Source organism: Oikopleura dioica, chromosome XSR (assembly GCF_907165135.1).
Source record: "Oikopleura dioica chromosome XSR, OKI2018_I68_1.0, whole genome shotgun sequence".
NCBI lineage: Eukaryota > Metazoa > Chordata > Appendicularia > Copelata > Oikopleuridae > Oikopleura > Oikopleura dioica.
In genome coordinates this window covers 10,080,972-10,097,492 of record NC_137294.1, presented here as the reverse complement: position 1 = coordinate 10,097,492, position 16,521 = coordinate 10,080,972, and the positions used below count along the sequence as shown (strand labels likewise).

The 16,521-nt window shown below is 41.7% G+C and overlaps 2 protein-coding genes across 5 annotated transcripts; one reads left to right on the top strand and one right to left on the bottom strand.

The window, feature by feature from the left end:
• Positions 1-22: 22 nt before the first annotated feature.
• Positions 23-9,436, bottom strand: LOC145706474 (uncharacterized). 4 transcript variants are annotated; one of them, XM_081783883.1, is made up of 7 exons: positions 9,290-9,436; positions 4,395-4,471; positions 4,212-4,250; positions 4,011-4,037; positions 737-829; positions 272-356; positions 23-176 (listed from the first exon to the last, which is right to left on the bottom strand). In XM_081783883.1, the coding sequence occupies exons 1-7, from the start codon at positions 9,343-9,345 to the stop codon at positions 23-25; spliced, it is 531 nt and encodes a 176-aa protein (XP_081640009.1). In that variant the 5' UTR covers positions 9,346-9,436. The 4 variants fall into 4 exon arrangements, with proteins under 4 accessions (XP_081640009.1, XP_081640012.1, XP_081640010.1 ...); XM_081783886.1 differs by lacking the exon at positions 9,290-9,436 and adding an exon at positions 6,151-6,230; XM_081783884.1 differs by lacking the exon at positions 4,212-4,250.
• Positions 8,781-13,194, top strand: LOC145706473 (uncharacterized). Its single transcript, XM_081783882.1, has 6 exons — positions 8,781-9,134; positions 10,099-10,185; positions 10,230-10,469; positions 10,851-11,149; positions 11,419-11,687; positions 12,333-13,194. The coding sequence occupies exons 2-5, from the start codon at positions 10,111-10,113 to the stop codon at positions 11,618-11,620; spliced, it is 816 nt and encodes a 271-aa protein (XP_081640008.1). The 5' UTR covers positions 8,781-9,134; positions 10,099-10,110; the 3' UTR covers positions 11,621-11,687; positions 12,333-13,194.
• The last annotated feature ends 3,327 nt before the right edge of the window (positions 13,195-16,521 follow it).

The following is a 16,521-nucleotide window of genomic DNA, read 5'->3' as shown; positions in this document are numbered from 1 at the left end:
AATCGATCACTGCCGGACTCTTTTATTCCTCAATTTGGCTTACTACTGTGTTTGATTTTTGAGAAAGTACGGATGAAGCTGTGGAAGCCGAAACAAAACATTTTTTGCCGACGTCGCGGACGAGAGCTGGAAGATCTTTGAGAAAAATGAATTGATCACGTTGCCTGAGCGATGCTAGTTCACCGGATCTGGCGCACGTTCGCCCTAAATCATAATTGCGCGAATGATAAAACTGACAAAGTTTCGTAATTCAAACGCCAAATCCGCTCCTGCCTCGTCGCGCCTCCCGTATTTTCGCCAAATCTCGCCAAAGATAAGGAACTGATCCTCGCTCATCCCCAGATCGAACAAAAGTTCTTAAATCACTTTGAAATTCCGTAACGAAAAATAAAAAAAAAACAGTAAAACTATCAAAGCTAAACGCGTTTCCTGTAATTTCAGGCAGTGATGATTTACCGCTGCAATAAAAACCCAAGTGCATTCAAAATTTCTATATGAGAAATTTCCAGTTTCGCTGGAAACTTGCAAAAAGGCCTTTCCAAAGCAAAAGTATAAATAAGATAAGAAAGTGGGTTTATATCTCAATTTGCAATCGCATCGCTAAATGACACGAATTTTAGAGACCTCCCGAAGAGCGGAAAGCGTTTTTCCTCTCTTTTTCCTACACTAGACTAGATCACGTGATCAAAAATCGAGATAAAATTTCAGCTTTTCCTCTGGTCCCTTTTTTGCCTACCTTCAAGAGTGCAGTTTTCGTCTTGCTTTCCTCCCAGTTTTCTCATAATGCCGAGAACATTAAGCTGTTTGTCTTTTAATTTGTTCGTCATGGCTAAAAGATAAACGAGAACTGTTTACGAAGATTGAGTAGATTTTCTGCTTCCTTCTCATTAATTTTTTTGTTTCCAGGTTTATTCCCAGAGCGCGGTTATTCACAGAGGGAATTCAGCGATCTTTTTACGATTTAAAGCTCGCTAAATTCTTTTTCACCTGTGCGCAGAAAGGTTAAATTGCGACTCATTATCTAATTTTCAACTTGAAATTTCAAACTTGTTGGTGCACTACCAGAAGCTGACAGACTTTCCCGTGCCTTGTTCTCGGTAGAAAAGGTAAAATAGCTCTGAACGCTGCATCTGACGAAACAAAGTGGGATTACTTTCAAAGACAACCACGTAAGGATCTACTCGAGATAGACGTTAATTCACATGATGGAGAGAATTAGTCCTCCTACAGTAGGGTCCTTTGTTGACTTTATTCTCCGAGGATGCAGGTTATTTTTACGAGCAGGCCTTGCCGCTTTTCGCGATGGCTGTTCTTTTTGGCGACTGTTCTGAGAGGAAGTATGCAATTAGAATTGGTACAGGACCAATTATTGTATAATTTGGCTTAAATTGGTATGATGCTCCTAACCCTAAAGCCTAGCCCTAATTCCTAACCGAGAAAAAGGTTTGGTATCAGACGAATTCTAGCTATATTATAGAATAATTGGTCTGTACCAATTCTAATTGCAACCTTCCTTCTGAGAAAGCAAGATCATTTTCTCGAGAATAGCGCGTCAACTTATACATGACACCTTGATAAGAAGCGAATTCATTTTTGCAAACTACTATTCGACAGAAAACACGACTGAGTGACGAAATTCTAAGCTTGCTTTTAGGTCTTTATATCCACATTTGCAAAATGCGACTCTCGCGTATAGATTGCCAAAAGTGCCCGTGTAAGTGTTTTAATTTCGAGCGGAATCTCATTTTATAAATACCGCTCTAATCAGTTGCAGAGGCCCACGAGTTGCTAGATTGAGCTCTAAAAAGAATTCAAGCAAAAACGTCTGCCGGTCAAAATTGTATTTTAAAATTCCGCGCGTGAAAATACCGTTTGCATGGGAGCGAAACCGTTTTGGTAAAACAACAGGCATTTCGTTTTTTAATTTTTTTCTCTCTCTATCTCGAATGGGCAAAAACTCCTGAGTGGAATTAATGTAAAAGGGAGAAGTATCAGATAAAAAAAAGAGGTCGGTCGTATCAGATGTTTTATTTCAGAAAATGTTTTTTTTTTAATTATAATTTATAAGGCATTTTTTTATTTTAACAACTAGCATTCCAAGTAAGTTAAGTCAACTATCGTTAACTTGGGCGTATAAACAGGGGGCAATGAGAATGAATAAATTAATAATGAGCAGCGTAAAAAAAATTTGAGGGTCCTGAAAATTTGGGGATTTTTAGGGCCGACTTTGCAAAACAACTTGATTCGTTTTAATTTCAGATGAAAAGGAAATTCGGGCCCAATTGTTATTAGAATTACAAAGTGAGAGGTTAGCCAGTGTAAGTGGTTAGTCAGTGGTGAGAATCAGGCAAGGCGGGAGGTGGAGACGTCGGCAGGCTGCAAGGAAGATTTGTAAATTTCGTACTCGCACATAAGTTCGCGCGTCTCACAGCCGGGCTTTACTCTTTATATAATTATTTGGATTGAGAAAACTAACGAATCTAAACTCTAAAGAGTGAGTAAGAGAATACTGTGAGAATTGCGGCGGTTACTGGCGATTCGACACAGTGTGATAACAAAACCGAAAGGTTAGTGAAAATTAAACGCTTGGTACTTTTGCGGCTGCTTTTGATTAAGCCCGTGGCGGATAACGACGTTTTAGGTGTTCCTCGATTTGGAAATAAATCTTGCGCAAGTGTTAGAATCTTCTTTTCTTCAGCCTGCTTGGGAGCGCTGCTAAATCATAACACTTGCCTTGCGCTTTTCTAACTCATTGTCGCGGTTCTTTATAGCAGGGTGTGCAGCTGATCATCAGAACAAAATCCTGTGTACTTGATCGATCACGTGCACACCCTTCGCAATAAATCCATCATTTGATCAACGGCTGTGGCTGGGTAAAAACTGGGTCAAGACTTAGAATTTCGAAAAAACAATCAGAACTAATTTTAACCCATCATCTTCAATGAGCAAGGCTTTGGTGACGTCCAGCCTGTGCACTTTGTCTCCAAAGTGGAAGCTCATCACGGGGATATCGAGCCGCGCGATCTTGTCACTATCCAAATTGGGAATTTTAAAAATATGTCTAGTCCGCTCGCAGAGATCCTTGAGATCGTCGAGAAAGATGAACTGGTCTTTTTGGCGGAGCGAGGCCGAGTGATCAGCCTCGGCAATGTCGCGCCAGATTGCTCCGTACTGAAGGTACTCGTCCTCGCTGATTCCGACGTGTTCTAGCAACTCGAGCCAGCTCAGTTCTTCTGTCGACTAAATATTTCATGCAAAGCAGGGGCTGCCGTTTATTAATTGACGAGACAACAAGAACAAAAAATGCTACCTTGATGAGCCCCCTTATTTGGTTAATAACTTCTAATTGACGAGCGCGAGCTGGGTCATCCGCTAAATTCAAGCTGATAAAACAACCAGAATTGAAAAAGAATCACAAGATTACAATTTATGACAGCGAAGAATTCAAATTTCAGTTTCAAAATTTTTAACACTGAACGGAGAATTTTAGAAAAGAAGAAAGTTGCGCGGGGATGCTTCCGATTAGACTGAGCTCGTTTGGAAGAAATCGTATTTGGGCAGTGATCGTTTGTCTGCAGAGAAAAATCAAGAATTGGATTCGAAAATTTGGGCCGATTTAACTCTTGTTCGTCCACGTGGAATGGGGTACCCGTGTCCATGCTGACCAGTTGTGACAGCAAACACAACACGGAGGCCAAACACATCCACTCACGATATACGAGGGCAACTTCTAATTCACACCGAGCAATTTGCAGCTCATCCACAACGCCAATCACACGTCAAAATCAACATCAAGATAAGTGAATGTACAATACTGTGCACGACAACTGTCTCACCTTCGAGTTCTTCGACATTCAGAGCGCACAAATCAAGAGCTGAATAAAATTTGCACGGACATTTACAATTTTCGGATTTTCGGATTTTAGATTCTTGAAAATAAAACCTGGTAAACTTGTATTCTTCATTTCACCTGCTTCTGCTCTGTTTTATTGCGAAATGGTTGTACTTACAGTCCGTGTCGTCTTCGTAGAAGTCGCCTTAACATTTTTATTAAATCTGGACGAGAACGAGAATTGATAGTTGGGTTACGAGTTATTCGATTTAAAACTCAAGTTATTCAACTTTAAATGTGGTTTGAGGCTCGAACTTTGAGCAGTTGTTAATTTCTGTAAGTTTTAAATTGATGATTATTTCTCGATCCGTGAACTCACTTTGGTGGACTTTACTGTAGTCAGAGCTCGACTTAGACACTATAGATAGAAACGTTACAGACATGAAGCATGCACAGTAAAAAAGAGGGATGAAAAGCGGATCCGCGTTCACAGTCCGTCAAAACACTATCCGGGCGGATCTCAGGCACAAGATCGATCGTCTTTAAAATAGCAAACACTCACCATTCGAATTCTTCGTTCCAAGTCTGTCCCGGGCCTTGTTTGCGCCGATTGCTCCTCCCAGCGCTTTCGGCATCGCCCTTAAAGTCAAGGTTACTTTAATTCTCGATACAAAAAAATTGTGCGTTCCTCTAAGCCGCCGCGTGCGTTGATCTTTTAGAAGCGCTGAGGTTAGAAGTAACCGGGGGTTGTTTCTGTGTTTGGTCGGTTATGATAGTTGAACTGACGAGCTCAGATTAATCGCTTCACCGTCTTTCCAAACGCACTCAAGTTTGTTTCGCAAGAGAGAGTTAAGCCGGATAATGTTTCTAGCCAAAATTATTTAAGGACCCCCCTCTCAAATAGATTGATAAATTGTTCGAACTTCGGAAAAGAATATTTGCAAGCTACCATTATTCAAGCTAGTAGAAACGAACACTCGTAGGAAACACTGATTTTATTGGGCGTAATAGAAACGCTCTGAAATCTCCACATACGGCATTTTACGAAAGTCAAACAATTATAAAAAATTATCTCGTCTCCGGAATATCGCTCTAAGCTGCGAAAATAGTTTGTCAGCCACGTCCGCCAATGTACCAATTAACTACATCCTATCTCGCACCTAGTCACCGACGGCATGAACCCTCTTTTAGAGACTCTCTAGGCGTTACTCATTTCTCGCCTTTTGCATTCTAGTGAAGTTGAATCAGCAGAGAAGAGGATTAACTCCACCGGGACTAGCTTGCGCAATACTTCCTCTTTAAAAAATGTAAAAGATATGCTTATCGACGAGTTCCAAAAAGTCGGCGTCAGCTTTCGACAAATGTTTTTTCATAGCGTCTGGCAGATAAGGGCCAGGACTACCAAAATAGCCACTAAGAAAATGGCGATTAGTACGAATATTAATATCTCGTAAAAATTTTTGTTGTTCCCAATTTTGATTTTGCTGAAAATATGAAGTATTATGTGAAAGATACGTTTTAGCGTTTTAGAGTAAAATGAACTCTTCAGGTTGACGTGTAGATTTCGATAAGAAATTGCAACTGCGTTTTCAGCACCCGTAGTCGATTGCTTAGTGATCGAACACTGATCAATAATCTCATGTTTACTATGACAACGCATAGAACGGGTGGTTTTGAAAACGAGGCAAATCGTAATTTCGCCACCCAACTCACATCAAACAATTACTTGTACAATTTAATACGGGCATACTCGAACTAAAGCAACCTCGAAAATTAAACAACGAAAAAAGTCTTTTTGTTGAACTTTCTTTTGACTACTTGTCGAGTTCATGGAAGATGGAGAACGTGGCGAAGGCAAGGTTCAGGCGACGACTGACCTCGCTTAGATACACAAAATATTTACTACCACTTAACGCTCTTTCTTCGCAACTAAAGACACCTCACTCCGAAACAAAATGAGCTCAGATAGCGAATTCGAGCAATTCCACCGATAGTTTGGGTTAATTGAAAATTGCAAATTAGGGAGCACAAACTTGTACTCTAGCAATTTGCTGAAATCTTTCGAAAGGGCTTATCAGATTTCGCGAAAGCGACAGTGCGTCGATCAAAATTATGCTTCTCACGTTTTGCGTCATTTTTTCAAAAAAGAAAAAAAAATCAACGAGATGCTTGAACCTGTCGATTAATCTTCACTGATGCCCGGTGGCATCTGCCGCCATTTTTATTCCTACATTTGCCTCTCAATCACTCTCTCTTTTTCTCTCTTTTATTTCTTTTTTTTTTAATTCAAAAGTATCAAAAATGAACTTCGAACTTACTGTTTCCTGTTGTAATTTTCCTGTTTTGAATTCTCTTTTTAGTAAAATCGACGATTTAGCGATCGTTAACCCTGCCAATCGTAAAATTAACTCTCAGACTTGAGCTTTTGTCTTTAGTTAAGGTATTCTCCCTATGCATGCTCTTTTATATTCCTGGCAGCTTTTGTTGAGCAGCGAATTTTGAAAAGGAGTTGGCCACGGGCATTAAGTACTAGCAGCTGGTGCGGTGCAAGTGGAAATACACCGCTGAGTAAACTCCGATTTGAGCATTGAAAAAAGGCCATTTTTGAAATGAGTGCTAAAATGGGCGAATTCGGTAGCTTTCCCTTCGAAAGGCGATAAGGAGCTGAGCTCGTTTTCTGGTCGAAAGGCTGCCTCTCTCCGGCTCGATGGTTATCAGAACCGAGACTTCCAGTTTTCCGCCATATCCTTTCCTGCTTAAACACACGCCATACATTCAATATAAATGCCACGTAAATACTCTTTAAGGCACTGAATGATCTCCTCAACCTCAGTTGCGTCATCGTTTCTGGCCGCGGTACGGAGAATGTCTTGATTGATTGTTGGCGAATTTCGCGCGAAATCATCCCGGAATGTCTCCTCGCTGCATTGCCAGCTGCTAGGTTACGCACCTGCCTCAGTCCAGTAAGGACTAACTACGACCCTCAATCTCCTGCAAGCCTCTTTTGAACCCTCCACGCTCGTCGGAATTTCGGTCAAGAAGACCAAATTTTAAACACCACACTTTACAGAAAGTTACGTTTTTCAACACGTCATTTTAGCCAACTTTACCGACCATTAGTTAAAGTATTGTAAATTCAAAAACATAAAAGTATTAAGAATACTGTATTCCCGTAACTGGAATTCGCGCAACGAAAAATAAATCCGCGAAAACTGGTATTTTTCCGAATTCATTTCTTTAAAAAAGTCAAGGGGCATTTCAAAAAAAATCTGTATTTTTCCGATATTTCAGGATTCGGAAATAGTAGCTCAAGTATCCTGAAATTTATTCACCTGCCTGTCACTGCTCAAATGATAATGAAATGAATTCAATCCAGAAATGAAACAGTCTGTACAAGTGTTTTTTCTCGTCTCAGTTTGTCGAGTTTCAGTTCTTGTAATTTGGCTTATTTGCGTCTCAAGTACGAGTTGCGGGAATTTCTTTTTTTCGAAGTATGGATTACAGCGAATCTCGCCCGCCAGACAGCTTGAGATGGATTTTGGATGTGGATTAAATCATAATCCCACTTTTAGGTTCCCGCTTTTAGCTTTAGAATGTTCTACACGTTGCCCAGGAAAAGACCTACCAGAGCCGCTAGAATGAAAGTTGGCTTGATTACGCGCTTGCCAGGAAATGGAGATTAGGGTCGATGTTCTAACGTTGGGACGTGGCCGGTGACAAAGCCCTCCGAGTGTCAAAACAGTTTCGCCTTTTATTTATTCTCCGATTCAGATCAAGGGATTACGCAACGACCTCGCAAAACAAAACCACCCTCACACTTTTGTTTTCTTTGCCGAAAAGCACTTTGCTTGAGTTAGCCAAATCAATTGACAAAAAACACGTGTGAGCTTCTCCTAATAATGGAACTCTATCTGTTTATGTAACAGTCTTGCCTAAATATATATTCTAACTTTGTTTATCATTCGCTGTCAGCGCCGTTTCGCATGATCAAATAAATTTTCGCTCTTTCTTTCTCGTCACACACGTATATTATTATCCCCGGCGCCAATATCCCTATTTCAGTACCGAAAGTGCCGAAACTGCGGAGACAGGTTAAGGCGCATTTATAAGATGTTCAATTTCGAACATTTTTGGGATGACGCAGTGACATCGGCGCGATCACAGCTCCTGAGCGAGTTTAGCAGATTCCGCCTAAAGTGTCACTTTCAAACATTCTCTCCAAAATTTACGAAAAAGGCTCAACTCAAATTAGTTCGAAAACTTTTATGCCAACTTGGCAAAATTTTCCGAGAAAGGGGTTCATTCGTAAGTAAAGATGAGGAGCGAGAAAGGGCAATTTCTCGCGTCTACTTATAATTTCTCCCAACAGAGTTTGGAATGTCAATGCCTCTAGTTGCACAGCTCAATTGTTCTCAGGCCGATAAAATCTCCGACCAGTCTCTCACGTTTATCAAACAAATTACCAAGTAGTTCAATGTAAAATGGCCCCGTACCAGCCGTTTTTATAAGGTCTCTGAATAATTTTGCATTTCAGAATATCGAACCGCGTTAAATTTTAATTCAATTAAGCATTTTATTTCTTTACGTTAAAAAATTAATAAAAATGGAGAATAAAATTATTCCAATTATGATATTTTTGCTGGCTAGTGAAAAGCACTGAATCTATCGCGATTTGATTTTTTATACCAAAAATTTTTAGGCTAGAAATTGAATTGCTGAAATCGACCAAAGACACGCGTCGGGGATATAAAATCACGTGAACATTCGAGGAAGAGAAAGGCTTGGGTGATTGTATTTGGTGAATTGGATTCTTGGGTAATCTTGGCTGATCTTTATCCTGCTTAGGCGAGGTATTACGGTGGTGTGTTCTCGTGATTTCTGATGGAGGTCGCCCGGTCGGTGGCGCTGGCGAGCTGCTGGACCCAGCTTCGGCGATCTCGGTGGGAGACCCCGCGGCCGATTTCGGAAGGGCGCCCCCACCGACCGAAACTGGTTCTGCAACGGCTTGTGCCAGCCACATTTTTCATTGCCGATGGATACTGGGATTTGAGAAAAGGACCCACGACTTTTTTTATTTTACGCTAACGTTTGAAACGCAATTTTTAAACGCTACAAGCCCGTCACTTTTTTACTACGCACAACAACCAGTGGGACAGAGATTTGAGAGATCCGAAAAAGAGCTCAACACAAGAACTACCCACGGAGATCCTCTGACGGAGACTGCGAAGCCTTCCAGAGAAAAAACAACAAATCCAACACTCTTATCCTCAGTCTATCAAGACTCTAGCGACTACACGCTAAGGAAAGCGGTGAACATGAAGAACGAGAACTTTTAAAAATCGCAAAGAACTATCTTTGCATACAGAGAGATTTTACGAAGAGCATCTTTGGCCACAGCTAGGTCTTACGAACAGCAACAACAGTGAATAATAATTTTTAAACATGGCGTTAACTTACCTAGCTTCCCTCGCGTTGGCCCTAGCCTCGCGAACTTGTCTCAGCATAGACTTCATCTTCTTTAGTTCTTTCTCGCTTTAGTACGTAGATTTGCTTGTTTCGCGTATCTTCTGACAATATAGGCGCTCTAGTAGCAGAATATAGCTTTAATCTAAAAATCTGAGGGTGAGAGTCTGTGATCCGTGAGATTTGCCAGATCGTCTCAGTGATTTTGATTTTAGTACACAGCGTTAAATATTTAAAAAGCCAATAATGTGGTAATTTATCAGCACGCGCGTATAATATTGGCCATGCATTTAGTGGAAACAGGACGCAATCGTGTGATGTTTCATTCGACAATAATATTGAATAAAATAGTTGATGCTGCAATTTTTGTTGATAGGCACAACAGTAAGTGGGAGCGCGCTGCTCAGAAATCTGACTAGGCGTGTGTGGTTGAGCACAACAATTTTAGAAGTAGTCTCGATCGTAACCCAAAGCATAATCTTTCTCTCTGGCTTTTTTCTCTCGCGTTGTCACAGTGATCTCAGAAAGCGTGCGAAGTGAGGCTTGATCAAGGGATCGAGTCTTAACCAACCGCTGCCTGATATTTTCATTGTTTAAATAAATCAGTCCCCTCTCCACTCCTTTTTCCCCCAATTCTCAGAGCACGATGTTTCTTCTTCTTCTTTTTTTTTCTAGTATGCACACTAACGGGGGAAATCAATTCGCGGGCCATGCACGCGCAATAGGCTCCAGAAACGTGCAGCCTCTAATCCTATCACCCGGAAATACCTAATCCTACCACTAAAATGTTCACCTACAATCAGAACGCCAAGAAAATGACCGGCCGATATTGGTTTTATTTAGCTCTTTTGAGCAACACGGAGGCTGCTCGCCAGCGAGACCCCAACAAGGTACCACAATCGAGCTTTCGTTTCGAGCTTAACTTTTGATGTAGCGAATCTCGAGATTGAGAAACTTGGCCATCACATGGATGGAAAACAACATCATCAACAACTCAGGTAGTGTAGCAACTGCTGAATTTAGGGAGAAACGAGGCAACGAGCTCATCGAAAACATCAAGAATAAGTCCGACAAGATGCTCGAGCTCTTCGAACGCACCAATCCCGATGGAGATAGACGATGCGGTTTCTACGATCCCAACGTGCCAAATGGCGGTCCTCAGCCGTACGAAATTGTAAGTAACTAAGTGCATCGAAGATAGCATTCTAAGAATAGTAGAAGTGATAGTGCTTGACAATAAAGAGCGCCAAGAGTGTGCGCCTTCTGCATAGGTGTTAATCAATACTCTCGCTCAAAAATATAAATATTCAAGCGGAGATATCAGCATTTTAAAAATGGAAATAAGCGAGAAAATTGTTAGCTTTGTGATTTCTTCCGAATTAGAACGTGAGTCGCCACTCATCTGGCCGCTCATTGCATCATCAAGGAGCTAAATAAAATGGGGGGATATTAATTCAATATCAATGATAAGGGCGCAGCCGGGAGCTTCGAAAATGAAGCAACTATTGTGTTATCTTCGTCGACCACGTCATCTTTGGTGACATCTTTGTTTCAGTTCGTCAGCGAGGCCAAGCAATCAAAGAAAGAGGAGGACCAGCGCACTGTCCGACAATTTGAAATTCCCTCTCTTACACCTGACCTCGACTCCGATGGAAGAACCCGAACCTTCGAGGAGAAGTTCCAGCGAGTGCAGATGACTCACGACGAGTGGCGATACATCCGACACAACACCGAACTCACTGACTTGCAGAACAAGATCCTCGACATCGAGCGATGGTTCAGAAACGTAGGAATTGATGATGATGAACTTATCGACATCACATCTAATAGCCGAGTGCGACGAGGCGCTGGAAGGTAAATATTATACAATCCCTGCTTATTTTGAAACTTTGGCGATGAAACTTTTGCAATGCATTAGATATATGTTAATTTCTTAGTTTTACAGGCCACTTAATAAGTGCTATCATTCCTACACCGAAAAGCACGTTTTACGCAGTAAGGGACCACTGATATGACGAATAAGGCGAAATTTAGCGCGTTATCAAAAGCGATAAGGACGGCTCTGTTGTCGTTCTAGTAGCCCTAGGCGAGACGGTTGCACAGAAACTCAAATAAAATTTCAGAATCAGTGACGATCCGATCAAGGCGCTGAAACAGATCGCAAAGGGCTTCAAGAACTGGAGTGAACGATACATCGCCTACTGCGGCCAAGAGTACATCAACAAGCGATTCTCCAAAGAATGGGCTAACGACAAGCTCTGGAAGAAGGGAGACAAGCTCTACAGATGCAAAATCGCAGGCTACAACGATGCCGACTGCGAATAAGCTCACTTTCAACCGACCCTACTCCTCGTTTCACCCATGCCCACGCGAGATGCTCATACTTGCTAGTGTAAGTACTTTGCGCGCATTTTGAAAAAAAATCGAATAATCCGACGTCGCTTGAAAAAACACAGCCAACTAGCTACCGGGCATTAAGATTGATAGAAAATTTAATTTACCGACAGTTTGAAGTCGTGATAATAGTGCAGCTGGAAACGTAAGCTCTGACAGCAGCAAGGCTAAGCCGATTCGCACTGACAAGCGCACCATAATGTAAAAATAACCACCGTGGCGCGAGGCCGTATGAAACGAGATATCTTACGCTCGTACATACAATTTCGATAATGCCTTGTTTTCTCGTTTATTTCGGCTCTCGATGAGCTGTATGTGAAAGAGCTCGAAAGCGGAAACAGCGATGTCACGTGATATACGATGGCGAGTAGTTGGAAATTCAACAGTTGTCAGCACGTAATTGAGGGAAAATTCCAAGTTAGAATACAAATTGCAAGAAGCATAAGCAAGTTGAATTGAAATTTCGGGGTTGTTTCTGCGCGCGCGGGGTATTCTGAATATTCAAAAGTGCGAAAATCGCATCAACTCCGCAAAGGCGACTTAGGAATACCGCGGTTGGATTCACTGTGTAAATCCACCTGGGGGAATAATTCGTAATCAGTTCGCCTGAAACACAACAAGAAAAAACTGACTCTTTCTTTAGAATGATGAATTCAACATCGTCCGTGTGAACCAATTTACTGCTCAATAGCCGGTCCGTCAATGCCTTCTTCTAAGTTCAAACCCAAAACCTATTTAATTTTCTGACCATTAATTATTATAACTCGCTGCGGCTCATTGCAAAGTGACTCGCGCCTATCGAACCTACGAACGACACCACTACTTTTATCATTTAAGTTACACTCTCTGTTCTCGGAGCTCGCGTCGATCGAGGGCCCCAGCTTGGCTTGTGCCCAGCCCCGAAATTATAATTTGCAGTGTTACGCTGGCCAAGCTATGTTCGGACGCTCTCGAGTCACTCGGCGCGATGCTCTCATTAAAAACGCCTCTGACGTTTCGGAGGCGGGCTCTTACTACCATTTCAGTGTAAAATCTTAACCACAGTTTATTGGTCGTCCTTTTATATGATAAACATTGTAAGTACTGTAATTACGTACTTTCGACCCAAAAATTTGCATTATTTTGTGGAGTGCTCCAAAGAACAACACCCACGCCCAAAATCACCCAACACGCTTAAATTTCTACTGGCGCGAGCAATTCTACAGTTGAGTGCGTGAAATTTTAACAAATTTCTGGAATTGCTCCCAGCGAAGCCGTCGCCAATATGCCCCCATCCTGTTCTTTTCGAACTGCCACTAGAAGGCAGGAAATCTCATGGCGAGCATATTGGGGCGGGCTTCTGTGACTTACAGACATTTTGCGCTTTTTAAGCCGCCACAATTAACTCGTTTTTGAGTGAAAGATTGAAAACCCTTTAACCCGCGCAACTATACTTTATCTTTATCGTGCTGCCATTTGTGTAAATACGTCTCCGAATAATAAATTTCTTCTGCAGAAAAACATAACCTACTTGACTCTTTTCTTTCTGACTTGATGCAGAGGCACTCTAAAGAGCAGGCAAGATATCTTGGGTGAGCAAGTCGAGCTTTGACATGAAAGGCAAGCCGCGTTTCTTATGCTTGGCGATATTTACAGAGCTTATATTCTTGTGCCCTTAAGACTTCGATCATAGCTCGAGATGCGGCACCTGCCGAATCTCGTGCCAGCTGCGTTTTTAATCTCGGCAAACACCGCCATTTAACAACTCTAAGAAACATAGACAAGAACGCCTTTTCTGCCAATGGAATCGCATGATCACGCGATGCTGTTTTCGCGAAACTGCTTGAACAGTTTGCGGAGGGGCAGAAACCAAACCCGAAAGTGCAACTGACCCAAAACTGATTTCACAAAGTTCTGGGCTTATTCAATAATAGTTCAAAGCCGCACTTAAGCAAAAGTTAACGCATAATTTCGCCCCGTCAGTTCTTTAGAACTTCCTCAAATTGGATCGCTACAGTCCTTAAATACTGTCTCACGGCGGGTTGTCTTCAATAAGTAAGTCGATCCGTTTCCGCTCTTTATTTCGCGTCAGTGCCTTGAATTTGGTTCCTAACAAATTGCTGGCTGCGGGGATTGCCCGAGCCTGCGCATTAGCGGCCGTTCGAGCTCTTTTCCAAATTACAAAATTCCAGCCCGCGCCAAGGAACTTCACTTAGCGACTTTAGAAAAACAAAGAAAGAGAGCGAGAAATACAGAGATGTAATTTTGATTCGGAATTATATTATGCGCGAGCGGAAAAGTGCGAATTCGTAAAATGCAAATTTAGCGCGACGAGCTTGGATTAGCTTGAAAGGTGCCACAAGAAAAACGTGTTCGAGAGCTTGTCCCGCTCAGTTTTCGAAAATAGACTTTCACGCGCTCGATTGAGTTAAAAAAGTGAAGCGCGGAAGTGAGCTAGTTGTGCGCCAGTATCAGGACGATCGACTTCGGAACACTTCCCGATTAGAATGACGCTCCCGTGTCGTCTCTTGTAAATCGCCGCTTGATAAAGAAATTAGAAGCAAATTTTCAAAATTACTCGTTTTTCGCGCTCTTAGTTGAATTGAGTTGATGCAATTCCAATCTTTCGCAACTGCATTTTGGAGCGGCTTCCGATCGAGCGCCAACATAATTTCCAAATATCAGTTGTTGTTCCTGTCAATAAAGCTGAGGGTGGTCAACGCCGCGCATTCTAAAATCTCTCGGGTACTTCGACCATCTTGTGTGCCCCATTCAAACCGGCCAAAAATAGAAAGTAGTCCTTGTGGCGACGAGTTCCAGGAAGGCACTCACGTTTCATTCGCCTTTCCTAACTTATAAAATCGAAGAACGTAAAGGGAGATTATGGTTACATTCAGGCAAGAAAGGGAAAACACGAATTGGACGGAAAAAGAGGCCTGTTGGAACCTCTAACGTGTCACTGCTCAATCTGCACCTTTCCAAACTTGATCAGAAAATAAACGCGTGCGGCGTTTATCACTCCCGCTATCACCACTCACATTTTACGCCGAAGCTGACCGAAATATAACAATTGCGTCAAAGCTCTCTTTTTTTCCGAAACGATCGGAAAAAAGGACTTGACTTATGTTTAACAAAGCGCCAATGTAAATGAATTTCTTCAAATGTAAAATGCAAAATAGAAATTGCTCTTAGAGCCGTTGCAGTATTTGTGTTCTTTGGGTGAGGCTAAGCCGCCGCAATATATTTTTTGAAATTGAAATTTAGCCAACCTCTTCTCAAAACAACAATTCTTGCCGAGTGCTGAGTTTCGGGCGAATTTCGGACGCAGGAGCTTCTTTCTGTTGTTTTATGATTTGATCAATTGGCGATCCGGAGGTTGAGCGTCGACTTTGCGCGAAAAGGTAAATCCCTTCTGAATGACGCAAAAAGAGAGGTTTCGGAGAAAGGCGAAGTGAAGTGCACGTTCTGTGCGAGCATTTATTCGACCAAACAACATCTGCGCACTTCCGATAACTTGAATTTCGCTAGCTCGGCGAACCTAGTAGCCCTCTGCACCTGATGGATAGAATGGATGGAAAGGGAATGGAAAGGGAACATTGCGAAACGAGCGTTGAAATGGTTCTAGAGGCCGTTGTTGCTTCTTGTCCGAAAATGAAAGGCTTTGCTTGAGCGTGCTTATTTTTCAACTTTAGAGGGAAATGACGGCCGCTTCGCCGCAACGACGTCGTAATTTCATCCTAGTGCGCGCTTCCTACAAATGCAGGAAAAATTGTATTTTCCTTTTTTTAACCTTGGCGCAGCGAGGAGAATCATCGTACTTTCTGAATTCTTCAATTCTGAATCGAGAGCGATTAGGGGTTTTTAATTCGTATGCTCGGGCGAGTTTGCGGCGCGATTCAGATTTTGGAGTGCAGATTTTCGCAGCTTATCGTTGTCAGAAGCGTTTTTAACGGTTTCGTAATCTACTTTCTCTATCCGTGATTTTAGAGGCACAATCTCAGTTCCCAGTAAAATCCAAATTAACGCTAATTTCGGCGGGGAAATGATAATAATGCGACGTCGTAATTATCTATTTAAGCCGACTACTAGGACACTAATATAAACACCGGAAGGTCACCGGATGTTATTCTCTTCCGGTAAACTTCCGGAAAAGAATAACATCCGGTGACCTTCCGGTGCACTTCCGGTTTAAATCAGTCTTGTTTTATTATAAGTGAAAATATATAATTTATTATAAACAAATAAATATTTAGATAAAAACTTCAGTCACCAAATAAATAAATATTTAGATAAAAACTTCAGTCACCAAATAAGTAAATATAAAAATAAATCTCTCAATCTTGAATTCGCGCTCGGGAGAGTAGTAGGACGTGATCCTCAGAAGATGGCTCCCACGTGACGTCCGTCGAGCGGAGATAGTCATCCAGTCTTCGAGCCAGAAGTTTTCGCGCTCTTTTTTCCTTTTTTTTCTTATGTTGGCTTGAATAATTTCACGTAAAAATAATAAAGAAGGCTATGAAGATAAAACTCGTGCGATATTATTTTAAGCCCACCTGGAAGTCAACATAAGTGTGAGCTTCCTGATTTTTTTGCATTTTATACGTGCTTTTTGCTAAATCAATAAAAATGTTCCGAATATATAATCTCTCTTACCAATCATTTTGTAATCATGACCCATCAGGCGAATTGAATCGCCCTTCACCACATCTTTTCGCTGCACCCATCGTCCATTCTCCTCAAAATATCTTTTTGGCATATTATATAAGCGTTCATATTTGCAAAAAAAAAAAATATATATATATATCTCATGCGTTTCCTTCCGTTCACGACAAGGAATAAATATTCTGCCGGTC

What these genes read in the sequence shown, in the direction of transcription:
- LOC145706474 (XM_081783883.1), bottom strand. Translation starts at nt 9,345, where the DNA reads ATGAAGTCTATGCTGAGACAAGTTCGCGAGGCTAGGGCCAACGCGAGG. An exon ending in CTACGAAGACGACACGGACT is followed by an intron (nt 830 to 4,010) that starts GTAAGTACAACC and finishes TTTATCTTTTAG; the next exon opens with CCATGACGAACAAATTAAAA. An exon ending in TACGGGAGGCGCGACGAGGC is followed by an intron (nt 177 to 271) that starts AGGAGCGGATTT and finishes ATCCGGTGAACT; the next exon opens with AGCATCGCTCAGGCAACGTG.
- LOC145706473 (XM_081783882.1), top strand. Translation starts at nt 10,111, where the DNA reads ATGACCGGCCGATATTGGTTTTATTTAGCTCTTTTGAGCAACACGGAG. An exon ending in GCCAGCGAGACCCCAACAAG is followed by an intron (nt 10,186 to 10,229) that starts GTACCACAATCG and finishes CTTTTGATGTAG; the next exon opens with CGAATCTCGAGATTGAGAAA. An exon ending in GTGCGACGAGGCGCTGGAAG is followed by an intron (nt 11,150 to 11,418) that starts GTAAATATTATA and finishes ATAAAATTTCAG; the next exon opens with AATCAGTGACGATCCGATCA.